The sequence below is a fragment of the Ambystoma mexicanum genome, chromosome 3q (assembly GCF_040938575.1).
Source record: "Ambystoma mexicanum isolate Mex_15411 chromosome 3q, UKY_AmexF1_1, whole genome shotgun sequence".
In the NCBI taxonomy this organism is placed as follows: domain Eukaryota; kingdom Metazoa; phylum Chordata; class Amphibia; order Caudata; family Ambystomatidae; genus Ambystoma; species Ambystoma mexicanum.
Genome location: NC_090926.1, coordinates 1,079,099,468 through 1,079,127,285, shown reverse-complemented (window position 1 = coordinate 1,079,127,285; position 27,818 = coordinate 1,079,099,468). Strand labels below are relative to the sequence as shown.

The 27,818-nt window shown below is 46.5% G+C and overlaps 1 protein-coding gene across 2 annotated transcripts in view; it reads left to right on the top strand.

Moving 5' to 3' along the window:
• Positions 1-2,155: 2,155 nt before the first annotated feature.
• The window catches only part of LOC138583260 (zinc finger protein 436-like), a 336,884-nt gene continuing 311,221 nt past the window's right edge, over positions 2,156-27,818 (top strand). The window contains exon 1 of one of the 2 annotated variants that reach the window (XM_069655336.1): positions 2,156-2,449. In XM_069655336.1, the coding sequence (XP_069511437.1) occupies positions 2,408-2,449 (42 nt within the window). In that variant the 5' untranslated portion in view covers positions 2,156-2,407. The remainder of the gene's footprint in view (positions 2,450-27,818) is intronic. The other variant, XM_069655337.1, reaches the window with a different exon arrangement.

The following is a 27,818-nucleotide window of genomic DNA, read 5'->3' as shown; positions in this document are numbered from 1 at the left end:
CTGCTCCATTCAGCATGGAGCGCTGCTAGCACACTCCAAGCATACCCCTGCCTCTTCTGGTGGACAGCTGGCGGACGCTGAATCTCCCTAACAAGCGCTGCGAGAAGTGTCGTGTCTGCAGCATAGTGTAACCACCCCCTTCCCAGGGGGCCATAGGGTTTGGGGTCCATGTGGCATCGCACCAGCCTCTGCAGGTTAACTGCTCAGTTTAATTACTTTTTGTCTCACCGCCGATGCAGGCCTGCATGCTCCAACTTGGAAAGTGTACTGTGGAGGGGGGGAGCGAGCACTGCCCCCTCCCCCCGTCCCCCACCGAGAAATATGCAATTTTCGAAGCGAAGCCACAGCAACGAACGATTAGTGGACACAATGGAGCAACACTGTGATGTGTGTCCGCCCTGGATTTGTGCTGCGCGAGAACCCCCACGGGAATGTGTACAATTCAGCAACCTGCAGGTAAACAGGAGAGGTGAGCGGGCACCCACGCACACTCCTTCCCATGCACATGCGCGTACCGCTACCACACAGGAGGAGTGTACAGTCACCCACCTGAGCCGACCCACAAACCTTCCGGGATCGATCCACGCGCTTTCACTGCCCATGCCACAGAGACTGAATAATTTAGCATTCATATAGCGCTACGAACCCTCAAGTATCTGAGCGCTGCTTATTATTGCCCACGGTGTGTGGTGCTCATTTATCGACCTCGGAAGGATGAAAGGCTGAGTTTGGCCCCGCCGGGATTCGAACCTGCGTTAGCAGGCTCTGCACGGATGTCAAAGCAAGCGCTCTACTCGCTGTGCCACTTGACAACCCGCTCTTTCTACGTTACGCTTGCTGCATCATGTACAATTCCTACATGGCCCATAAAACTCCCGCCTCAAATGAGCCCGCTTACTTGCTCCGACGACCAGACCACCGATTACTGGAAACCCCTTCTATGTAATTACGGAGCCAGCCGCACTATCATTATCCACCCCGTCCTCTAACCAACGGAGCATTCGGCTCTCCCCACCTGTATGTACCTTCTCTCACGCTCTATCCGCGACACCCGAGCTCCTCTCGTGACTGCAGCTGGCGCACAAAATCATCCGTTGGACCACCGTGACATCTTAGGATCTCCCACGCGAACGCTGGAAAGGCCTTCAGCTGCAGTGACCGCCACACAGCAACGCGAACAGGGGTGAGCCAGGAGAGCAGGAACCCAAAACGACATCCTTCTTGAAACGAAAAACCACGAACGAAAAACCTCTCCTGCTTGGCGGGCACCCGGCTGCTGGAAGAGCTGCAAGTGTTGCTGTTCCGGGTGCCCGCCGCTTATGAATCCCAAGCTCCTCCCCTTTCTTTTGTTGCCCTTCGCGGGCTTTTGCAGCGCTTGGCGCTCTTTTTCTGCCTCTTGCCGCCCTCTCCCCTGCCCCTGCGGGGGGGGAGGGATGAGAGAGCGGAAGGAGGAAGGCCCCTGCCCCGGTTATCGGGGTGCCTCCTCCATTTCCCTTCGGGTCTCCGTTCGTCACCTTCATACTGCATGTCCCAGAGAAAACATAGTTATTGATTCTTGGAGTTTAAAATATGCACACAGTTAACGTTTTCAAAACACTATTAGAAGAAAATACCCTCTCTTGGTTTTTTGTGTGTTGGTCTTACGAAAGGCAAATCAACTGTGCAATTTGTATGGGTTTGCAAAGCCAAATGAATGAAATGTGCATATTTCACCATGAGACGCACATTTATGATAAAGTCGAATTTCTTGCTTTTGAGAATGAGTCTCCTCACTCTTATGACTTGATAACAACAGTGAAGGTCACTAGCAGAACCAAGGCAATTCTTCCGGGAAAAGGATTATTCTGAATGCTTATGCAGAGGAATTCTGGAAAAGTAATCACCGTAAAGAGGCGTAGACAAAGTGCGTTCAGCCAAACAAGTCAAGGATTTCAATTTGCGGGCGGTTTCCCCCTGAAATACGCTAAAAAACAACCTGACATTTCGCTACATATAGACAAATCTTGAAAAATGACCGTCGCTTAGCCCTACGCAAATATCTTGAAGTATGGCCCTTGGAAGGGATGGAGAGGAAAACAACTGGAAACTAAAATGTCCACGTCGCAGCATTCCGCAATGAGCCAGTACAGAGGTCCTGCCTGCTCAATTGGCATGCGCAAAAGATTCCTTGATGGTTTCACAATGCGCGCGCGTGACGGAGGAATGGCTTTTCCTTGCGCATGCTCAGTCAGATGTGCGGAGTCATTTTGAAATTGGTAACTTCAACATAACTGTCAGGTCCTGAACTCATTTCCAGTGGTTTCTAATTGGGAAGGGCGCCAATCGGGTCCCTTTCGCTCTGGTTTGCTTCTCTATATTCCCTGTCACGTCACACCGAAGACAGGGAAATATCGCTTTGAGAACTGCCATGGAAAACCCAGAAGGCATACCTCTGCAGGAGTCCTATACAGTGAGTTATGCGCTGTGACACATCGGGGTGTTTGAACAATGTGATTTCACGTATGCATGTCAGGGCTTTTTGGACGATCCAGGATTCCGTCAATGGCCCAGCCTCATTCAAGATGATTTTGTAGCGTGGCATGGCCAGGTAGAAAGTTAGGGTTGCCACAGGCTGTCAGTCGAGGCTAGATTTGGCATGGTAACTCCAGTAAGTCGTCTGTGGTAAATCGCATAGCAGATTTCTCCCTCAACTCCCAGTTATCTCTATTTCTGCACAATAACACCGGAGAGGAGGGGGTTGTCCAACTCCAGTCCTCAAGGGCCTGAACTGCATTTTCAGGATATCCCTCATTAATATTCCTTAGATCTATTTGCATGCAATGATTTAAAATGTATGCATTTTTTTTCTCATGCATATTAATGAGGTGTAGCCTGAAAACCCGTCAGGATTCCGGGCCTGGAGTTGAATAACCAGTTTTTATTTTATATCTCTGTTAAACGTAAAGGGGGACGGTTGACCATGCTACTGCCTATATGCAGTGGGGCAGTAATTGGCAACTGGCTTCTGGGGTGAACAACACCGGAAGTCGAGATGCACCACCCCACCACTATACCTCCATCTCCCAACCGATGCATTCAGACAAAACAGAAAGGCTCCTATTTTGTCCAGAGAGAAATAAGGAGTACCCCATCTTTCAAGTACAACTGTCTAAAATAAAAACCTCTTACGTTAAAGTTAGAAATAAAGACTATCGCTTGAAAGTCAAATGACTTGTTTGCAAGAAAAAATGGTTATTATAACTGCAAGAATTTGTAATTATTCACCAGAATTGTTTGTCCAGCATTTACGTACAAAATGCATGTCAGAGTAAAGCACATAGGGAAGATACACATTACTAAACACTTGGTATTTATTTTTTAAATGTAGAAGAGGTCATAATGACATTTTTTAGATTACATTTTTGATAAATGAATTGTTATGATGTTGTGGTAATGTAAGTTTTATGAGAAATTTGTGAATATGTTGTAAAACTATATGCACAATACATGATTTAAAAAAAATACTAAACCGTATGGTTGAGACTTTCGTTGTAACACCGGCGAGCTACATCACTGCTGGCCAATTGCAGTTTTTGGTATGCAACACATAAACTGCCATATGGGGATGCTGGGATTATATATTATATATTTCCTGGTTCCACAGTTTGCAATTCAAAGAGCACAGTAGAGTTAATTTTTCCTATTCCATCTTTAGTTTTCAAACTGGCATACAGTACAGCATGTTCTGCATAGCAGTACTTATAATGGTATATTTAATACATAAAATCAGAATTGTGCACTGTTAGATCAATCAAAATTGGAACGCTCCAAATCATATGCCAACGCAACTTGACAAAATACAGGCCATTTTAATAGAAGCAGGCAGTGCTCCAGATAAGATTTCGAAGTGGCCTCTTTTGGAAGTTGTGAGTAAAATGATTGTTTAAGGAGTGAAAAAGTAACTCCCCTTCCTAATTGGGAGTATTTTATATGCGAATAAAAATATTTTAACTGAAAACATAAATAGTTTTGTAATAAAGATGTCTATGCATGCACATTAAAGATACACGTTTACCTCTTCAGATTAGGCTGTAATCGTTTCTTCTTGTGTCACTATGGCACTGCGTGGGTGAAAGCAGGGGGAGAGCCGCCTTATGTTTCCCTTTTCTTTTGTGGGTACTATTTCAATTTTTTTGGCATATTTGCCTATTTTTAGGCAGTAAAATTGGCTGATGCGCACCATTATCTGTAGGCCTGGAAGTAAGTTTACAAATACAACATTCTTCATAAAAATGAAAGGGGTCAGAGTCGGGGTCCCAAACAAAATAATGTTGTGCACGTTAAGTACAGATCAAAGCAACAGCCACTTGTTAGGCAGAAACCTGTGCAGTTCCCTCTCGGACCACTGCAAAAGATTTAGGACTACAGGTGTTTGGCAGTAAACCCACTTGGTAGCAGTCTGTATCACACAGATTCACTTGGTAGCTGTGGCTGAGCAGTCAGACGTCCCTCAAGAAGAGTTAGGCAGTATACAGAGTATTCACAATAGGTCAAGAGCACACAATAGAACAAGTAAACACTGACCAGGGCTTGGTGTAAAAGAGATATAATTATTTATTTAAAACCACATCTAGAAAAACACACAGGCACTACTAGTAAGCAATTCAAAAACACGGTCACTAAAAGATATACTCTCCCTTAAAAGAATATTAGACAAGTCTTAAGTAAAGCCCCACTTATTTTCAGACAGCGGTGAGCGCTTAACGTAGATGGCACTCTAATAGTTCGTTTTAAAAAGGGAGAGAAAAGCAGAGAACAAATTGAAACAGATCCCAACACTTTTTCAAGAACACAACAAGGGAGGAAGGCAAAGTAAAACCGTGAAGTTAGAGTTCAAGAGGCCGAATCCACTTTCAGAGGATCCAAACGAAATGTGTCCAAGGTCACACGGTTGCAATGCACAAAAGTCTTGTAAAGGTTCAAAAAGGAGTTGGACCGCAGAAAGGGACCAGTTAGAGGGTCAAGGCGGCCAGCCCAGTCCAGAAGGTTAAGGAGTTATTATTACCTTGTAGCAATCTTTAGAAAGGGAGGCCTGGCGGACACGGTACCTTAAAGTGGTGAGAACGCTCCAGCGGGGGCAGTTGTTCCTGGCAGCGGGTGCAAGTCGGTGCTTCGTCCGGGGGAAGAGAGGATCTCGTCGTGGAGGAAGACAGGAGTTCGTTGCACTGCCAGGGAACAAACCAGCTGCAGAGTTTCTCAGGTACAAGCAGCGGTCCGGTGATTCGCGGTTCAGTGGTGAGTGGCTATCCGGCTGCCGGGGTGCTTGGCACGGGCAGTTCGACCACAAACCAGGCTGGGGTGCGAAGAAAGAAAGGTAAACTGGTTGTGCCCACCAGTCGGGGGAAGAAGCCTCTCCAGCCAGGAGATCTTCTCTGTCGTCAGGAAGTGGTGAGTCGGTTCTGCAGGGCTCCACCGGTGGTGTCGTCATGGTAGGTCGGCTCAGCTTCTCCCTCGTCGGATTCTCAGGTCCTGTGGTGGCTTCTGAAGTTCCAGTCCCCAAAGCCCTGCTTTTATGCAGAAAACCCCCATTCACTCAGCCTAGCTGTCACTCAAACATGCTAAGTGGTGCCACTTGGGCCAATCACACAAGAGTGCGACCTGAGTTACCAAGGTAACTCGGTCCAGGGTGCCTAAACCCCCTCCTACACCCCCTGTGGTACCCAGACAGAGTGGCAACACTTTTGGGAGGCTTCCGTGGAGAAGCCCGCCAAAAAGTGGAACAAAGGGCTCGACTTGGGTTGGAGTCACAGAAGAGAACACAAACGCCATTTTAGAATCGAGTCTTGGCAAAAAATACCAACCGGAAAATTAATATTAATTAAACTGGCGGTATGTTCGAGGCTATGAAAATTGAATTAAATAAAGTTGGTAGCCTCGAACAATGGGAAAATCCCATAGGAAAATATTTGCGGTCGAATATAAAAAGTAGTAGAGATTCCGAGAAATTATCCCCAATGTGGGTAGTTGCGCACACCCTCGTACTAGTTAGATGTTGGAGAGGTTTGCGGCAGTGGCAGGGCGTAGAAGGGTAAATTCTCAGTACCCCTTCATATATAAAGGAATAAACAAGGTCGGTGTAGCCTGCCAGTCAGCGCTCCCTCAAAACCAGTCATGCAATTGAACTTGACAAGCTTTAGCTTGCTTGGGTGATTAAACCATTACAATGTAGGTGGAAATGTCAGTACAGGTATTTAATCACAAAAGTGGACACTGCATGCCTGTCAGTAAAAGTATTTAATCACAAAAGTGGACACTGCACGCCAACACGTGTTTCAGCCCTCTCTGGGCCGTCCTCAGGGCGTATTGTTATTGCGATGAGAAGTAATCTGATTTTTGTAAATTAAGAGAGTAACAGAATCCGTCAATCTCCAATGGATATATTTTCTGGTGCCTAAGGTGAGGTAACTTGATTAACACCCCGTAGGGAGTTTGCTTGATAGTCCTGGTCTCTCGATTATACGAGCATAAATTAATATCTTGACTGTTAAGATTTGCAAGGTGTTCTCTGATTCTTACCCTCAGTTCCCTGATGGTACTGCCGACGTAAACTTTCTTGCAGACACAGATAATTCCATATACAATATATTTAGAGCGACAATTCATGAAATCCGTAATTTTGATATTTAGATTACCATGACAAGTAAATATTTTGGTGGGCGATAGGGCAAATTGACAAAAATTACAAGTCCCACACTTGTGGAATCCATTGGGTTTAGTGCTCTGCGTAAGCCAATTAGTCTGTCTGTCGGAACCAGGTTTCATAAACGAGGGACACAGTAAGTTTCTAAGTGTAGGATCTCTAGAGAAAATTATTCTAGGTTTCTTTGTAATGTGGGTCTCCAAATGTAAGATATTCCAGTGTTTGTTAAAAATATGATATATAAATTTAGAGTCACTGCAATACTTTGTTATGAAGTTCACATGTTGTGGAAATTCAGCAAGTTTTTTGGACTGGGTAAGTAGAGAAGATCTTGTGATTGTTTTCACGTTCCTTAGTGCATGGTTAATGTTGGTTTTCGTGTAGCCTCTTTCTTGGAATCTGGTTCCTATAGACTTACATTCTAAACGGAAGTTCATATCTTGACTGCAATTTCTCCTAGCTCTAAAGAATTCTCCTCGAGGAATATTGTTAATCACATTTCTTCTGTGGCTGCTTTTTGCATGCAAAACAGAGTTGACTGCAGTTGTTTTACGAAATGTGCAAGTTTGCAAGGTTTGATTGTCTACATAGATTCTAAGATCCAAAAACTCAATTCCAGTAGTATCAATATGGCCTGTAAAATTTATCCCAAATTGGTTGTGGTTCAGGAATTGCATGAATTCCTGGAACTGATCTGGTGTACCTGCCCATATTGCAAAAACATCATCTATGTATCTTCTCCAAATTTGAATAAACTCGATGTATGGATTATTATGAAATACATGTAAGTCCTCAAAGTAAGCCATGAAGAGGTTTGCCAAAGCTGGAGCATACTTCGCTCCCATGGCAATCCCCTTGGTTTGGGTGTAGTACTCATCGTTAAAAATAAATTGATTGTGGTTTAGTGTAAAGTTTGGTGGTAGTCAGGAGCTCTGAGAACTGGGGCTTGGCAAAAAGCTTTTTTCAGGGTTTCAAAGGCCTGATTGCATTCCTCATTCCATCTAAACTTTTTAGGGAATTTAGGAGAGGAGATGACATTCAGTGGAGAAGCTATGGACCCATAGTTCTCAATGAAATTCCTGTAATACCCAGTGAGACCTAAGAAGGCTCTCACCTGGGTCTGAGTAGTAGGTGTTGTCCAATTTTGCACAGTTTCAATCTTACTGGGCAAAGGCCTTATTTCTCCACCTCCTATCTCATGTCCAAGGTAGACCACTTTACTCTGTCCAATCTGGCATTTTACTTGCCTTTATGGTCAGATTGGCCTTTCCAAGAGCCTGCAAAACATATCTTAGGTGGTCCACATGTTCCTCCCAGGAATTGCTGAACACTGCTATGTCATCCAAGTATGCCATGCAGAAGTCCTCCATCCCATTCAGAACCTGGTTACCATCCTTTGAAACGTAGCAGGTGCATTTTTCAATCCAAAAGGCATAACCTTAAACTGGTATAAGCCAACTGGGGTAGAAAATGCAGTTTTCTCCTTGGCATGGTCTGTCAGGGCTATTTGCCAATAGCCTGACGTCAAGTCAAATGTGCTGAGGAACTTGGCAGCACCAAGTCTATCCACCAACTCATCTGTCCTTGGCAAAGGGTGGGCATCAGTCTTAGTGACTGCATTAAGAGCTCTGTAGTCCACACAGAATCTAAGTTCTTTAGATCCTGCCTTTGGTACTAACACAACTGGGCTAGACCATGGACTAGTAGAGGGCTCTATTACCCCGAGATCAAGCATCTTGTTGACCTCACCTTTGATGTGGGTTCTTACATTTTCTTTTTTTTTTTTAAACTTTTATTTTTGGCGGCAGGGGTAGCATGGTACATACATCAAGCCAACAATCATGGTCAGATAACATGAGATGGAGCAGTACATAGAGCATAATACATTGTTGGTAACAGTGTCAAGCAACGGTCACATAGGAATCCCGTAGGTAAAGGTTCATGCAGTAGGAGTGGACGCCAACGGGATGGGAGACGAGACAGAGCTGGAGATGCCCTCTCCTTGACAGTTCAGGTATGAGTTGAATTCCAACCAGATGTTTCTGGGACGAGAGGTGGCCGGGAGCATGGATATGTATTCCTCTTCACAGTTGCGCGACCAAGTAAGCATGTGAAGCCATTTCTGGTGAGTCGGGGGGAAAGGGCTTTTCCAGCACTGAAGGATACATTTCTTAGCTATCATGCAACCAATGTTAAGAAATCTAGCCGAGCCTCTGGTGTCCTCAGTCTTCCAGATTCCGAATAGGACAGCCAATGGGTCGGGGTCGATTACAGCGTCAGTGATAGCCGTGAGTGTTTCTAGAATACTTTCCCAAAATCTATGCAGCTTGTTACAGGCCCAGAACATGTGTAAGTGATCAGCCTCCATGGCCCCACACCGGGGGCAGGGATGCACCGCAGCCCGGGCAAACCTCGAGGTCCTATATGGGGTATAGTACAGTCTATTTAGAAGTTTATATTGCATGGCGCGGAAACGGAAATTGAGGGAGACTTTTTGAGTGTGTAGGCACATAGCCGACCAGGTCCCATCCGATACCTCCAGACCCAGTTCGGCGGCCCATTCCTCTCGGGCCCTGAGGGTGGGAGTAGGGGTAGTAGCCTGAAGGATCTTGTAAAGCGCTGACACTATACCACGGGCGCCACCGGAGTTGGCGATATATGCAATGGCCGAATTGTCAGGGGGCTCCTCGGGGAAGGAGGGCCATTTGGTGCGGAACGCAGCCCGTAGTCTAAAGTACTGAAAGGTTTCCAAGGCGGACCCCGTGTGGCCCGGTTTCCAAGTTTGAGGGTCAATGAACCTGCCATCAGGGTAGAAGTCCGTCAGTGCACGGTATCCCAGCCCCTCCCAATGCCGAGCCAACGCCACATCATGAGTGGGCTCCAGGCCGGGAAAGGCCCATACAGGAAGCCATCTGTAGTACGGGGAGTTCTCCGGAGTCTGAAACAGCAGGCGAGCCCAGGCTAGTAGGGTCGTGCTGAGTGGGTCAAAAGGAGAGTCGGGTGTGTATTGTCGAGTTAGTATGATGGACATCAGGTCAGTGCCAGCGGCAGCCAGCCGTTCCAATTTGACATGGGGACGCACCGGAGTACCAGGATACCAGTGAGTGGCATATTGTGCCTGGGCCGCGCACCAGTAGAGCGTCAGCTCCGGAGCCGTGAGTCCTCCTTGTCTGTATGGGAGTGTCATGTCAGTCCACTTTTTGCGGACCGCACCCGAGTGCCAGAGGAACTGGGCGCATATTGTGTGTAGCCTGGCAAAGTAGTCCTTCCCGGGCCACACCGGTACATTGCTAAAGGTGTAAAGAAGTTTGGGAAGTAAGATCATTTTAACGAGGGAGAGCCGACCTGCGATGGATAATGGAAGGGCACGCCACCGTAAAACTTTAGACTCGACCAACTGTGCTACCGCACAATAATTATCAGCGAGGAGGGCGGATTTAGTTAGGGATATTTGCACACCTAAATATCTGATACCCTTCGGTGACCATCGGAGGGGGTATTCAGTGGTGGGCTGTTGGGTGGATGCCGTGAGCGGGAAAATCTCTGATTTGGAGTAGTTAATGGCAAAGCCGGAGCGGGTGCCAATACGGGTGATATCTCTCAATATTGGATCTAAATGCACCGTGGGGTCTCTGATATAAAGTAAAACATCATCTGCATAAAGAGATATTATCTCGGGGGTGTCTTTCAATCTTATTCCCCTGCGGGCGTGATGAGCGCGGACATAGTCTGCCATGGGCTCTATTGCTAGAGCAAACAGTATCGGAGAGAAGGGGCATCCCTGTCGGGTACCCCTCAGCAGTGTGATAAGGTCGGACGTCAGGGCATTGGACCTAACACGCGCCACAGGGGAGGTATATAACAATTTAATAAACCTGAGCATGTTCGGGCCAATACCCATAACCTCCAGCACAAGCCATGTATATTTCCAGGAGACCATATCAAAGGCCTTCTGGGCGTCCAACGTGACCGCCACGGCGTGCACCTTTTGATCAATGCGGGACATTACGTTAAACAGTCTCCTGATATTATGGGAGGTAGATCTCCCCGGTACGAAGCCGGCTTGATCTTCATGTACCAAATACGGCATAAAGGGCAAAAATCGGTTCGCAATGATTTTCGCAAAGATCTTCGTGTCTATATTCATGAGGGAGAGGGGCCGATAGGACCCACATTCATCTTCCGGTTTGCCAGGTTTAAGCAGCACTGTAATAGCCGCCTCGCGCATGGAGAGGGGGAGGATAGATAATCGGAGCGATTCATCCCAGACCTCGAGTAGCCGGGGGGCAATAATGGCAACGTGTTCTTGGTAGAAAGCGGCAGTTAGACCGTCAGGTCCCGGGGCTTTGCCTTTGGGCAGATCAGAAATGGCTGTCACTATCTCATCGAGTGTAATGGGGGAGTCCAACTCATCGCGGGTAGTGGAGGAAATTTCAGTGGTGGGGATCTGGTCGAGAAGTTCTCGCATATGTTGCTCAGAGTGTTCGGTAGGTTGGGAGTAAAGGGACCTATAGAAGTCAGTGAATGTATCCAGGATTTGTTGGTCAGCCCATTGAACATTGCCATGTTTGTCTTTAATGGAGGTGATTTGCGTACGGCCAGATTCCCATTTGACTAGTGTAGCTAACGTTCTCCCAGGCCTATCCCCCTCCCCATACTTCTTGGCTGCCTGAGGGCGGCCAAGGTATTGTATTTCGCTAACGGCGAGCGTATTGAACGCCCGGAGTTCATCGGAGACTTGGGCGAGTGTGGCAGGGTCAGCCTTGGTGGCACATTGCAGTTCCAGTTGCTTTAATTTGGCTTCAGATCGGCCCAGTGCGGTTCTAATCGTTTTCAGTACTCCAGCCTCCCGAGAAATGGACATACCCCTTATATACACTTTGAAGGCGTCCCATCGGACTGCAGCCGAGGTGTCCCGAAGAGTGTTGTGTTCGAAGAAAGACAAAATGTCGGCAAGTATTTCGGCCTTAAACACCACATCCCTAAGGGCATCCGATTTGAAACGCCAGGTACTAAATGTCGGGACGGGCACACCCAGCCTAACCGAGAGTGTAATCGGGGCATGATCAGATAGTGTGCGGGATAGGATCTGGGAGTCCGCCACCCCACCCATAATCCCTCTGGACACAAGGAATAGGTCAATCCTAGAGGAGCTATCGTGCACTGATGAGTAGAACGTGTAGTCCCTCGATTGGGGGTGTAGCGTCCTCCAGGCATCACAGATGTCAAGGCCTCTGATGTGGGAGTGCAATCTGCGCGCAGCACTAGTCAGGGGGCGGGAAGTAGTACCAGTTCTGTCAAGGACCGTGTCGAGGATAAGGTTCAGATCACCACCCCAGAGGATCGGTATGCCCACATATCCCAACAGAATGGTGGCAATAGAGTCGAAAAATCCAGGGGAGTCGACATTGGGGCAATAGGTGTTAGCAAGTAAATATTCTCTGTTAACCAGAGTGCAGTGCAGTATTACATAACGACCCTCAGGGTCAATGTAACTTTTGTGTAATGTAAACTTAATAGATTTATGAATCATGGTTAGAACACCCCTGGATTGAGTGGAGTAGGAGGTGAAGAATCTCGCCAGGCCCCAGGCCGGAGCCATAGTCCTAGGAATGTGGCCATCGGAATGAGTCTCCTGTAGGAACAATATTCTGCAATCATGCCTGTTGGCATAGGCCATTATTTTGCGGGCTTTAGTGTGGTTGCTTAACCCACGGACATTCCATGACATTAGGATGGTAGACATTGCAATGACAGATATACCATTACATATCGCATATTCTCAATGGACATCCCAAACCCAACTGTAGTGCGTGCTCCCAAGTGTAGAATCAATCCTGCAATCGTGGCTCTGTAGTGTACGCCTCATGCAACCTCGTGTGCCTTTTAGAAACAGTACCCCGTGCCCGACCCCCACCCTCACCACCAACCCAAGCTCAGCAGTGTAAACCCCACCCATCCCACCCAGTGCACAGCTGGGTCGACCCCAACATGAACCAGCTTGTGCAGGAGCCCAACAGGGGCTAACCCAAAACATAGTTATAAAGAACAGTGCAATCGCAGTGGGGAACGCCATTGCTGTGTGCCAGCATGCCTGGAACCAAAGGGATACGAGAGAAAACAAGCATTGTGTGCGGTTTACTAATGTAGAACGTTTCAGCATGGAGGGATCGTACGAGTCACAATAAAAGTCAAAGTAGCATTCCATGCAACAACAATAGAGAGTCAACAAGGGCACGTTGAGTAGTGCAGCAATCTGGTAATTTAAAGGAACGTAGTTGGGGAATTAGGTGCAGCGAGTGAAGCTCAGAGTGAATGAGAAACTTGAACCTAACAGCAGGATAGTTGTAGAGGAGGCAAATGGGCAGTGGAGCCAACAGAACGCCTGTCCAAAGGACGGTCAGCAGTTGCAAATAATAACCGACCTTCAGTCATTCTCCATCATGTCAGCAGGTGGGCGAGGGGGAATATGCGCTTCTATGAATTTCACCGCTTCCGAGGGCACAGTGAAGAAGTAGAGCTTATCATTAAATGTGAACTTCAGACGCGCAGGAAACAGGATGGCATAGGGAATGCTTCTCTCCCTGAGCAGTTTTTTAACGCCAAGGAATTGACGACGCTCCTGTTGAACTCCGGTCGAAAAGTCAGGGAAGATTCGAATCACTTGCGAGTCCAATCTAAGCTCACCCTTTTCACGTGCAAGGCTGAGGATCCGATCACGGTCTCTGAAGCTCAGAATTTTCGCGATGATGGGCCTCGGGAAGTCCCCCGGCTTGGGACGCGGAACCAGCGCTCTGTGGGCCCTTTCGACAGTGAAAAAGGGAGAGAGATCCGGATTGTCTAACAGCTCCTTCAGGAGGGTCTCGACAGCCAGTTCAAGTCGGCCCTTCAGTGCATTTTCCGGGACTCCAATGATACGTATGTTGTTTCTACGTGATCTGGATTCGAGGTCATCGCATTTGGCCTTTACTGACTTCATGTCCGCGACAAGGGTGGACACCGTACTCTGCAGTGTGAGAATATTGTCCTCATTGGAGCTGATCCTGTGTTCAGATTCGGTGATTCGCACCCCCTGTTGATCTAGTTTAGTCTTGAGAGACGCCACGTTTGCATTAATGTCATCCAATTTCTCGTGGAAGGCCGCAAAATTTCTAGCCATAGACTCCATCATGACAGTCAGGTCTGTGGGGGGCCCCTCAGGGAGTGGTGAGTCGTCCTGATCGCCCAATGCACGGGCCGGGTCAGACCTCGGGGCAGCTTTTGCGAATTTGTCCATGGCCCCGGTCTTGCTGGTGTTTCTAGACCTGTTGGACATTGTGTGGCGCGGAGACCTGGAGCCCAAGGGCCGTAGTTAGTCTCGTGGGTCACTGTACCACCGGTCCGCGGCAGCAGCCGGCAGAGCTATCAGAGAAGAGTCACCGGTACCACTAGGCCAGGATCTGGATAGTATGATCAGGCAGTTCGCTCCGGTGTATCACAGGAGGTGAAGTAGTTGCGCGTCGTGGGACGCCTCGCCGCGGAGCACAGTCCCAGCAGGGAGGTGGGGGGGCAGCAGCCGGGCGGGCTCGGGAAATGCAAAATAAGTTTACAAGCTGCGGTCCCCGCACCGCCTCACCTCAGGAGCGGCGATCCAATCCCAACGCCGATCAGTGGTCCCTCGGGTGGGCCGCGGCGGGCAGTCGCAGGGGGGTTCAGGTGTCCGGCTCCGGGTGCCCACGTCGGTTCCGCCCCGTCGTCGCGGGCCACACAGGCGGCCCCCAAGCACCAAATCAGGCCCGTAGCTCAGGGCAGTTGGGCGCAGCGGTGGAGAGCCAGCCCAGAAGGCGAGCCGCAGGTCGCCCGCAGCAGATTATTCGGCGCCGCCGCGCACGCCGTCCATCGGAAGCGCGAGGGCCCGGCCGGGCCAGCGCGGGGGCAGAGCCCGCAGCCGAATACAGGGACAGAAGGTCTGATTCAGGGCCAAATTTCGCAGGTAGGTAGTTCCAAGTGTCAGCAAGGTATGGACCAGGTCTCAGGTCGGGAGAAAGTAGCAAACCGCAGATGGAAGCAGATTCGAGGCAGCCGCACACGGAGCTAAAAAGCTAGGCAGCCATTTTGTCGGCTGCTCAACAGCGCCCCCCGGGTTCTTACATTTTCTGACATTCGATATCCTCTGCTTTTGACTGGCAGACAGTCACCAGTGAGTATGTCATGCTGTCCCCAAGGGGTCAAGCCTGGTGAAAGTGAGAACAGAGAGGCAAACTGATTCAACATAGATTTGCACTCTTCCTGTTGCTCAGGTGTCAGATTTGAAGAGAGATTTACTCCTTCAATCTTTTCATCCAAAGGTAAGCCTCTGAGGAGATCAGGAAGAGCTTTACTCTCTTCTTCTTCCTCTGATGATGCTAGAAGCAAAACTCCTACATCAGGTCTGGAGACATACGCTTTTAGTCTGTTGGTGTGGAAGACTGTTGGAGCCTCCTTGGGGTTGCCCAAGTCCACCAGATAGTTGACCTCTCCAAGTTTACCCACAACTTTGAAGGGTCCCATACATTTGTCTTGCAAGGCCCTCTGCCTTGTTGGAATCATAACGAGAACTAGTTGGTCTTGAGTAAACTCAACCATGTTAGCCTTTTGGTCATGCCAGTGCTTGACCGATGCTTGTCCAGCTTTCAAGTTATCACTTGCTTCTGCCATCATTTGTGACATTCTCCTGCGGAGACCTATCACATAGTCAGTCACTCTGACTGGCTTGGGGGAAGGAGCACTCGCTAGCCCCTCCTTGATCAGGGTCAATGGACCTCTGACCTGATGACCATAGAGAAGTTCAAAGGGAGAATAACCTACTCCCTCCTGAGGGACTTCTCTATAAGCAAAGAGAAGGCATGGCAGTAGAAGGTCCCACTTTCATTTAAGGGGGTCCTCTAAAGCACCTATCATGCTCTTCATGGTTCTATTGAACCTTTCAACCAGCCCATTTGTCTGAGGGTGGTATGCGGTTGGAAACTTGTAAGTAACTCTGCAGATTTTCCACATGGCTTTCATGTAGTGGGACATAAAATTTGCCAAACTGTCTGTCACACTTTAACACAACTTGAAAAAGGATACAGACTTATAAAGGATACAGAATCAGCATCCACCTTGGGAGCCCCTCTACTCTGGGATATCTTGAACGCGATGTTAACAAGACTTTCCCCCCAAGAGCGCAGCCTGTAGAAATAAACTATAACTAACAGGCCAGGGGCTTGAGTGAAAAGGCAGGTGCAGCGACAACAGAGCTAAGGGAACAAAGCAAAAACGATGGTTCAAGAGAGCAGCCAGAGTTACCAAAGTGCAGCAATCACCCACCCGCAATTACCCTCTCTTACCTGCTTAGTCAAGAGGAAGTCCCGTAACCTATGTGAGTTCAGCAAAGTGATGACAAGGTGAAGAAGGAAGAAAGTCTCAGTTGAAGGAAGTCTGTGCAATAATCCACCTAACCCGAACGGCACGAGGGCGCAAATAGATAGTCCAAATAATCCCCAAGGAATTCAGGAAAACGTCCCCAAAGTAAAAATATCCAATCCAAGTAGTGACCACAAAATCAGGAGAGCGTCCAATCGGTCACTTCGATGTGTAGATCAATGTTTCTTGTGAGGAGAGCAGCGTTGATGATAGATCCAGAAAAGGAGTGTTTTGTGGGCTTGTGAAATACGTGAGGTTGAAGGGTTCAGAAAGCCAGTGGAGTTAGCAGCCAGTAGGGAGAAAAGCATCTTGAACAGAGGTCTAGTTTAGATTTTCCTAATGTTCTGAATTGCATTGAACTTGAGGTTAACAAAATTCCAAGGCGTCACAACAAACAAGGGCAAGAGGGAAACAGTCCGTTTGGAAAAGCCGTGAGTTCGTTTACCAAGGGAAAACAGCCGAGGGAAATGGCGCCAGAAACCTTAGGGACAAAACGTTCAAGAGTAATCCTTAAAACATAAGCCGGGTCAAGGAAACACAGGAATCAGGATGTCAATAAATCGGGCACTCAAACTAATTACTTAGTTTAGGAGCACCCGTTGCAGGGATACGCCATACTAAATACTGGTACCATTTCCAGGACGCAAGACACGTTGCGTGCGCTTCACATGACTGCGGGAAGAAGGAATGCTGGATAATGTAGTGCGGCGTATTCCACAAACTGAAAGCAGTCGCCAGGGCAGCTTCCACATGGAAATAGACGCCCTCGGACGTCTGTAAGCAGGAATGCGGGGCATGACACTGTCAGAGATTACTTCCTTAGGAAACCCAACCCTGGTAAAAATACCAAGGAAGGCCTTAGCCACATCCAGAAATGTAACAGTCCTCATAGGAATTGCCTCAGGGTACCTAGTAGCATGGTCTACTACAACAAGTACAACAAGTATAAACCTGTTGCCTGAGGAAGTTATAGGATCAAGGGGACCAGCAATGTCAATCCCTACTCTCTCAAATTGGACTCCCACAACTGGGAGAGGCACTAAAGGTGCCACATTCTTGGAGCCAACCTTACCAGAAGTCTGGCAGGTGTGGCAACTTAGAGACATCTTTGGCCAATAGAAGTAGAGTGAGAGCCTTTCCTTAGTCTTCTTGAAACTCAAGTGACCAGCCAAAGGAATCTCATGGGCTAACTGCAAGAACTGTGGTCTGTTCTCTTGGGGTACTACAAGTCGTTTGTTGTCCCCAGGTGCAGACTCGGTTGGTTCACTGTAGAAGAGGCCATCTTCCCAGTGTAACCTATATTTCCCAGGCTCTTGCCCTTCAGCCTGAGCATCTGCCTGGTGGCGAAGACCTTCCAGAGTTGGACATTCTCTCTGTCCCTTACTGAAGTCTGCCGTGTTGGGTCCACCTTCTGCCAGTAAAGACTGCAGCTCAGGATGGTCAACAGGATCCAGATCTCCAATGAGTTCCTGGCCTTCCACTAGCTCTTCTTCAAAGTCTAGTTCAACCACCCAGGGTTGTACCTCCCTCTTAGCCTCAGCTGGAGGGGGAGTTACGGGTGTAACTTTGGACAACCTAGGGGAAGTCCTTGTTGGCTGCACTGGAGTGCTGACTGCTGGTTTCTTGTTAGAAGTCTTAGGCTTCCCCTTTGCTTCTGGATTCTTAGAGACAGCAGCTGACATATCTAGTGGAGCAGGAGTGATCTCTTTCTTCATCTCCTTGGGAGTACCTCTCATGGTTCTCTCCCTTGCAGGTCTGGTGAGCTCCTGTAACCTTTTACTAGGAGGTCTGGGGGTATGTGACACCACTCCAAGAGTTTTCAAGTCATTACCCAGCAGAACCCTTCCTGGCACCTCACTTTGTATGCTGACAGGTATCTTCACAGTCATGTCATTACACTGGATGAGAACTGGTAATTGGGGAAGCATCTGCACAGGCCCTCCAGCTAACTTGGTGAGGCGTTTGGGTGCCTTAGCAACATCCTCAGCCTGAAAAAACGATTTGTCCACCACAGTTATGCTGGCCCCAGTGTCCCTATTGGCAGGAGTCTCCTGACCATTCACCTGGACACTGTCCTTATAATACTCTTTAGTATTATCTCCGATAGAATTATAGACATCTAAGTTCTGTTGTTCCCACAGACCCAGAGACACTAAAGAAACACTAGCTGAGACTCCAATGGGTTCATCAGCCAGTAATAGAAAGTTTCCACTTGCCATTTGTACTTCCTCCTCTGGAGCGAAGGCTAAGGAGACAAACTGGACCCCTGAAGGTTTACCCTTACATCTGGGATCTCCTTTCAATGGTCAGTAGAGCCACAAACAAAGCATTTACCAAATGCTTTCTGGAATGGTGGCTTGTTCTGACCTCCTTCTGGTTTGGCACCAGGAGGTACACTAGCCTGATTTGGTTTCCCTGGTGGCTTACCATTTTGGTTCTGTTTGGGCCCCTCTTTGGAATTGGAATTATTAGAATTCTCTTTGGAGTCCTTTTTCGGCTGTTTTCCCTCATGCTTTTTCTGAGTTGCCCCAGAATCCTTGTGAGTGGCCCTGTTGGCAACCCACAAGTCAGCAGCCTTAGCTAACTTCCTGGAATCTAATTCCTTTGAATCAGTCAAGTGCTGTCTGAGCTCAGGAGGACAGGCATCATAAATTGACTCCAACATTACAATATTCTTCATTCCCTCATAGGTGTTCACCCTGTAACCCTTAATCCATCCCTCTAAGTTTTTCAAACTTTCACTCACCCAGGTAGCCCAAGGGGTACCATCATGCTTTTCGAGGGTCCTAAACCTCTTAAGGTACTGGGAAGGGGTCTTCCCAAATCTAGCTATCAAAGCTAGCTTCACACATTCATAATCCTTCTTATCCACCTCCCCCAACTCCATTACCACATCAGTTGCAACAGGGGGAAGCCTAGAGAACAACCAGGGAAGTAACTCATTCCCTGTGATGTCCTGGAGCCCATGAGTATACTCAAACATTTTCAACCAATCCAACACATCCAGTCTAGGTTCATATATACCCACTAATTCCTTAGGCATCCGGGGTCTTTTGGGACTGGAACTCCTAGAAGAACCAGAGGAGAGAGAAGCATTTTCCACAGACAACTTTTTCATTTCTAACTCATGATTAAGCTCTATTTCTCTGAGTCTTAACTCAGCTTGCCTCTGCTCAGCCTGGGCATTCATTCTTCTGAACTCTAGCTCTTGGTTTCTTTCAGATTGAGCTTAAAAACGTTTGTACTCTAATTCAAGCTTCATTTTTTTAAGTTCAAAATAAGCAGGGTTACATGTGGGACCTGGTATGGGCCCAGTAGGTACAGTAGTTAAGGCAGACAGAGGCTCAGAGTGGCTAACTTCATTAGGTTCACTTTCCTCTTCTGACTCATTCTCAAGACTTTGATTCAGATCAATACCATCACTGTTTTCTACATTTGCTGGGGGGGTGCGGGGGGGTAGATTTCTCTGTACCACCCAGACTTTGGTTTTCTAACAATCTTTCTATAAGTTCAATTTTCTTGCCCTTCTCAGAGAGATTACTATGTCTACACAATACTTTTAAGCAATCAGCAGTTTTGGCAGACAATGATTCTAGGGTATAACTCTCCATATCAGACATAGTTAGAAAATCAGCTTTTTAGTGCTAAACTCTGTGGTTAGTTGTCCTAAAGTGTTCAAAAAGCACTCTAAAGTGTATACTCAATACAAATCCCACCGCTGTACACCAGTGTTAGGCAGAAACCTGTGCAGTTCCCTCTGGGACCACTGCAAAAGATTTAGGACTGCAGGTGTTTGGCAGTAAACCCACTTGGTAGCAGTCTGTACCACACAGATTCACTTGGTAGCTGTGGCTGAGCAGTCAGACGTCCCTCAAGAAGAGTTAGGCAGTATACAGAGTATTCACAATAGGTCAAGAGCACACAATAGAACAAGTAAACACTGACCAGGGCTTGGTGTAAAAGAGATATATTATTTATTTAAAACCACATCTAGAAAAGCACACAGGCACTACTAGTAAGCAATTCAAAAACACGGTCACTAAAAGATATACACTCCCTTAAAAGTATATTAGACACGTCTTAAGTAAAGCCCCACTTATTTTCAGACAGCGGTGAGCGCTTAACGTAGATGGCACGCTAATAGTTCATTTTAAAAAGGGAGAGAAAAGCAGAGAACAAATTGAAACAGATCCCAACACTTTTTCAGGAACACAACAAGGGAGGAAGGCAAAGTAAAACCGTGAAGTTAGAGTTCAAGAGGCCGGATCCACTTTCAGAGGATCCAAACGAAATGTGTCCGAGGTCACACGGTTGCAGTGCACAAAAGTCTTGTAAAGGTTCAAAAAGAAGTTGGACCACAGAAAGGGACCAGTTAGAAGGTCAAGGCGGCCATCCCAGTCCAGAAGGTTAAGGAGTTATTATTACCTTGTAGCAATCTTTAGAAAGGGAGGCCTGGCGGACACAGTACCTTAAAGTGGTGAGAACGCTCCAGCGGGGGCAGTTGTTCCTGGCAGCGGGTGCAAGTCGGTGCTTCGTCCGGGGGAAGAGAGGATCTCGTGGAGGAAGACAGGAGTTCGTTGCACTGCCAGGGAAGAAACCAGCCGCAGAGTTTCTCTGGTACAAGCAGCGGTCCGGTGATTCGCGGTTCAGTGGTGAGTGGCTATCCGGCTGCCGGGGTGCTTGGCACGGGCAGTTCGACCACAAACCGGGCTGGGGTGCGAAGAAAGAAAGGTAAACTGGTTGTGCCCACCAGTCGGGGGAAGAAGCCTCTCCAGCCGGGAGATCTTCTCTGTCGTCAGGAAGTGGTGAGTCGGTTCTGCAGGGCTCCACCGGTGGTGTCGTCGTGGTAGGTCGGCTCAGCTTCTCCCTCGTCGGATTCTCAGGTCCTGTGGCGACTTCTGAAGTTCCAGTCCCCAAAGCCCTGCTTTTATGCAGAAAACCCCCATTCACTCACCCGAGCTGTCAATCAAACATGCTAAGTGGTGAGCCGGCCGGCTCACCACTTGGGCCAATCACACAAGAGTGCGACCTGAGTTACCAAGGTAACTCGGTCCACGGTGCCTAAACCCTCTCCCACACCCTCTGTGGTACCCAGACAGAGTGGCACCACTTTTGGGAGGCTTCTGTGGAGAAGCCTGCCAAAAAAGTGGAACAAAGGGCTCAACTTGGGTTGGAGTCACAGAAGAGAACACAAACGCCATTTTAGAATCGAGTCTTGGCAAAAAATACCAACCGGAGAATTAATATTAATTAAATAAACCGGCGGTATGTTCGAGGCTATGAGAATTAAATAATTAAAGTTGGTAGCCTCGAACAATGGGAAAATCCCATTGGAAAATATTCGCGGTCGAATATAAAAAGTAGTTTCCACTGCCACCAGCCAAAACTCGATCAGGGGGTACGGAGACGTGCCGAATGGACTAACAGACCCCGGGGCAATCGAATTGCCCCGACCAGTACGTCCACAATATGATGGTTTGTACTGGTTTCTGTTAATAATTTGGGACTAGTAAGGTCAATGGTGACTTTACATGCCCTGGGAGACAGTCGTCAGTCCCAGGGTATGGAGTCTATGGTGGGGTGTCACTATGACACCCCTGTGTTACTGCACGGAGGGTGCGGTGTAACAGACATAGGAAAAACACATGAGACCCTATGGAGTAAAGGACCCCATAGCCCATAAAACACATTGCCAGTCAAAGGAATACCATTAATCATGTCCAAGAGTGGGAGGAAAAGAGTCTCACTCTTGGCAGGAGGAAAAAACAAACTCCAGAAATCCAGCAAAGCTGCTGGGGGACTCACTAGGTTAGGAAATTCAGCCTAAAGAGAGAATTTTCCCTAACACCACTTAATCTGCCAAACCACAAATCCTGATGTCTTCAGTCCTTAACAACAACTTAAACATGCATGTGAAATATCCGTGTGAGAGGACACGTGTAGGATAGGTAAAGTAAGAATAAAGTGAAAGGCAAAGAGAATTGATGAGAAGAGAAGGGAGAGAGGCACGTGAAGGGTTTGGGAAAGAGATCTGACGACCAGGGAGAATTAGGTGGGAAAGAGGAGAGACAGTAAATATTTCTTGCATGAAAGAAATGTAACTAATTTAATTGCACCAAGGCTGTCTCAGTCCCGTGTAGTGGACGACATCCAGATTGGTAAGTATCCAGGATGTGATATTTCTCTACATGAGATTGCAATTGTAATGTTACTACCTTCTCCAGTACCTTGGCTGGCCAATGCAATCCTGCCACCAGTCAGTAGTTCTGGAGAATTTCTGCCTCTAATGCAGGGTTCTTTAACAGTGGTGAAAATTTGGTCGTTTTTAGAATAGGAGGAATATCCCTCCTTAAATGTTGATAGAAGCCATCATAAAATGTTTCATATATATCACATTATTCCTAGCAACAAATGCAGGAACTCTAACATATGACTCCACTGTAGGTTTATGTTTCATGAGTAACTGATACGTAGATCCGAAGCTACCTCTGAAAATCCTAAAGGTTTTATCAGAGTTATTCTCTGTAGGGTTTGGAGTGAGTGAAAGTGCTTTTTGATAGAAATATTCAGTGATATATCAATCTTTTGTAAACAAATTGAAATTATAAGCCGTTATTTTGGATGGGATTGTACCAGCAATAGTACTTGATGGGTTAAGGAATTTCCAGACTCTTTGTTTATTTAAAACTAGCTGACCCCGGCCACGGGTTGCTGTGGCTCAGGAAGAGCACGTTTTTAATGTTTAATTTCACAATGCTTGTGGGTATACAAGATTGTTTGTTGTTCCATTGCGTGTGCTGATATAGAGATTGTCTGGTTTGCCAACTGCAGAACACGCAACATATAATTGTCCATGTGAGAAGCAATCCATGTCTAGATCGATACCGCACAATTGTAACGATTGGCCTTGAGCTTTGTTGATGGTGATTGCAAACGCAATTACGTCATTTGGAAGCATTTCCTGATGTTAGATAGGAAATGGTTTGGTTCAGCGGTATATCCAGCAAGCAAAGTTTTAAATGGCTCTGGCGGTTCTCCAAGTTGAGGCAGTTTAATTTTCCCGGTGGCGCAACACATTTCTTTCATTTCTCCATTAAATTTCAGAGTTTTGCGATAAGGACACACTTCAGTCATGGTGCCTAGGAGAACATGCCGGTTCAAACTATAATCATCAGCTGGGTTGTACCGGAATGCAAGGCGATTGCAATTGCGTGATTGCTGAGCACGGAGTCGTGTTTGATGCTGATCTGCTGTTTCTCGTTGACGTCTTTCAGCCACACTCAGCCTGTCGCGTTCATTTTGTTGAGAACGAAGCAGATCTGAAGCTGCAGAACGCGATCACTGTGCTTGCAGCCGTGCATCCTGAAGTCTGGCTGCACATCGCTCTGCTACTTCTTCGGCACATATTATAGCATGTGTTGCTTTTACGTCCAACAGATGGAGCTGTTTTTCAGTAAAATATTTAATATAGCGTGTGTTGCTTTTACGCCCAACAGAGGGCACTGTTTTTCAGAAAAAGCATATTACCTGTCACAGGTGTGACATCTAAGTATAGTAGGTATATAAAAACATGCGCTTATTCGAATGCAACGTTGTGTAAAAATTTCAACGCAAACGGTGAAGGACTTTCGGCGATTTAAGATTTTGAACAAACGAACATTTACATTTTTATTTATATAGATTAGTTCTATTGGTTTTTTGAATGAAGGAGGATTTAGCTGAATTCAATGCCTTTTTAAGGCATCATTGGCTACTATTTTATCTCCCGAATCTCCATGTTTCCACCACTTTTTTTGTGGCTGTTGATCTATAGACATTTTGTAGATCCTTAAGTTTGGGCGTAAACCAGGTATTCACATTTGTCTTAGGTTGTTGTAGCTGGGGCCATTTGGTTGCACAAGGACTCCTGATTTAGGAGACCATCAGATTCCATGGCAAGGGCTCTGAAGATCTTTTTACCTGAGATAAGATTCAGCTCTCTTATTAGTCCTGTACCAAATCTCAGTTAGGGCACTATCATCATCTTTCCTGATGTTGGGTATGTCCAAGGAACAGACCCTTACAAAGTGATCTGACCATGATATCGGGATAGTTTCAAGCATCGTAAATCCAGATCCTCTAACTGCTGGTATATCAAGACACTGCCCCTTTCGGTGAGAGGGGCGGTGGTCAAGGGTATTAACCCATGGCACGAGAACATTTCTGTTGGGTATATAGAAGCTGCACTATAATCTGTCGATTCTAGCCAAATATTGCGGTCTCCTGCAATCATCAGTCGTGAATATTTGAATTCTGTGGTAGAGAGAAAGTGTTGGGCACAGGGGCGTGGCCCAAGGGCAGGTCACACAAAACATGAAATCCTCATGGAACCCAAGCCTGGCGATTTGCATAAAAGAAAAGAGCATTTTGTGAACATAAGAATGGCCACTATTTTAAATCTGAAACATGTCTTGTCATTGGTCACAATGCTCACCCCAACAAATAAGTCTGTACGTTGCACAACATGTATACCGATTTTGGCAGCTTCTGAACAATTCCTGCTTCCAAACAATTCCCGCTTCCAATCACCGTCGAAGGTTATCTTAAGTTTTCACGTGTATTCGTATTATTTCCAGATAGATTTATGATATATTTATACTCCTTTTTGTGTGTTTAGCAACCATTTTAGGATACATTTATGTAGTTCAAACCTTTTCAGGGAGATGTTGGCATTTTTGGGCAGAGTGCTTGGGTGTACTAATGATCATACATTCTGATGGTGGTGGCACTCTTAGAACAACATCGGGTCAGTTGGGTGTTCATGCATTTTCTATTGTATTCACTTCTTTCCCTTGCATCATCCTACCCTTTTTACTTTTGTTTCCCCAAAACGCAGTTATATTCGTTCCTCCGTCCAGTGTCGTCCCATCAGTTTTCCATACTTTCATCTTTTACTCTCCAGTTTCTGAGCTAACAGATATTCTGTTACCAATAAGGGATGTTTACATTTACATTGCATCTCCCTCAAGCCATCCCTAAATATGTCCTGTTTCAGCCTTTAACAGAGATGTGCTATGAGGTAAAAAAAAAAGAAAAAAGAATAAGAAAGAATTAACTTCAAAGCATTTTCAAACCAGAAATCTGTTCTTGGGTTTGCAGTTCAAGCATTTTAGGCGAAATAAATTGAGGCCCCTTCATTGATGGACAGAGGTGCCATTCACCTTAACCATTCCTGTGAAAAGTCATCTCTGTAGCAGGTTTCTAGTTGCTTGTTGTGAACATTACACCGAAGTGTAATTTCTGGTCCAATCATTTTCCTTTTATAATTATTTTGATTTCTTTCGACACTTTTCACGTTAAAATCATACTGTGGGTGGGTCCTTTACTACAGTGTATGCATACGTGCATTATTACGCTGTTTCTGTTTAAACCATCCACATGCTAGATAATCTACCTCTATCCCCTATCTGCCTCAATTATCTGGGGAATGAGGATTCCAGAACAAGACACAATAATCCAGACGTGGTCCTCCTGACAGGCTGCCTTTTGAAAATAAACCTCTGAGTACTCTGTGATCACTGGTGGGCACACACACTCTGAAAAACCGAGCTGTATACTGTGGAATCACTTCTTCAAAGATGGGGATATGTCAGTGGCTTGTTTGGTGCGGCCTTGCCCGCTAACAATGTGTATTTCATGTCCTTGATGCCAGTGATGTTGCTTTTGCTACTGTCTTTGAATGTAAATGACCTCACTGTCCGGTTTAGAAGAACGTTTTTTCAAGGCTAACAAGGGCTTGTGCTGATATAGGGCCTCATCACAAGTTGGGCGGTAGCCCTAAAAAGCGGCTTTAACACTATTACCACCACATTTAAGGGTCCGCCAAATCATGAGTTGGGCAGAACATTTGAGTTTTACCTCCAGCTTTTTGTGGATTGGGGTTGGAAGCCCATGGCTGAAATGTTCAAGGGAGAAAAGAGCGAAATTTATTTTTCCGAAAATAACTTTCGGTCTTCTCTCCCCTGAACATTTCAGCCTTTGCCTTTGCCCCCACGACCCTCCTTACCTTGCAGCAGCACACTTCGCTGTGTGACGCCGACTCACTGTGTCCCTGCAACGCCTGCTCCCTTTCACTTCCGTGATCTGGATCCGGCGCCACAGGGTCCTAGCCTTTTTAAAAATATTTTTTATTTTATTTATTTGTTTACTTTTACAAACCGGCTGCGGGGGACACCCCTGCATCCCTTGCCACTGAATGGGGGATTTGGTCGACTTTTCGGGCGTTCGTAATTTTCAAACGGCCAAATCTCCCATTCGGTCTTTTATTTTCAGACTTTTGGGACGTTTCCCTTTTTGTTGGAGGTAAAACAGCATTTAGTGCCTGTTTTCAGTGCTATTTCTTCCCCCCCCAAATAGCACCACCAAGAACCCATTGTGTCCAATAGAACCAATGGGAATGGGGACTTGCCACCCCCACCCACCCCACAATTTGGGATCTGGCGCAAATTGTGCCGGACGGAGTTGCAGTTTGCGCCGGACTGAGTTGCAGTAACACTAATTATGTTGGGAGGTATAATGGTGCATTTAGAGCAGAATACCGCTCAACTTGTGATGAGGCCCATAGTCTTCTTAAGAGACGCACCTCCTGCGTTCTCTGTGGACTATACCCTGAACGAGAAGTATGGGCTGGTAAAGGGACACAGGGGTGACCATATACAACATACAATTATAGAAGAGTAACTTTAAACTACAGGCTGTATTGCACCTGAAAGCTCTGAATAACATCATAGTCGACTTGCTTTCGTTGTCTATCGGATGTCGCTTGTAGCCCCTTGGTGGAATATATTTAGGAAGTTGACTGCTACCCATCTATAATTCTAAATATCTGGCTGCTCCCTGTTCCCAGCCTATATGTTACTGCAGTGCGAGTGCCACACGCTCCCATTGTGGTAATCCTGAAGGCATCCCCTTCTACACGTGTTGCTTTTAGTAATGCTTGTTTCGTGTTATCTTTCAAAAGTTGCTCATTTGATTTCCTTTGTCTTTTCTTAACAGCTTCATTTACTTGTGGCTAAACCTAATTTTTGGCTCAATTGGCTCCCTACCTTAATTTTCAAATAATAAAATACTAACCTATCCAGGTCATTCTTTGCCAGAATGGTCTTTGGGTCTAGGAATTTCTTATGACTATGATCATTAGTTTACCACACCTGCAAATATATATTATTGACTTTTATTAGTAACATTGTTATCTTCTGTACCCAGCCCGCTTCCTTCTTTGCTTTTGATGTTTTCCAGTGCAGTAATGGGTACCTGAGATTTTTGTGGTGCCATATCCCCTTGTGCAGGGAGGTTGGTGTCATTCAATAGCATTTCATTTTTCTTCAAAAGCATTATATATTTCAAGTGCCTAGAAATGAAGGTGTTTCTAAGCATTTCCTTAGAAGTTAGATATCTCTGATTAGAGGAATACATGCTACTAGCGAGGTATAAACAGTCACTAACCCACTCAGTTCTCCACATTCGGGCAGCAGACTGTTTACTACTTGGCAATCAGCCCTACCGATGAGGGGTGTATCAGCCACTTTTACTCCTTAAAGCTAGGCAAAGACTCACAAAAACTAAAGATAAATAGGAAACACACATCAGAGCATGTCCCCCTGCTTTCATCTTCGGAGCTCTGTGGATACGTATTGGACCAGTAGTAAACGTTGTGCCACTGGAAGAAACGTTACTA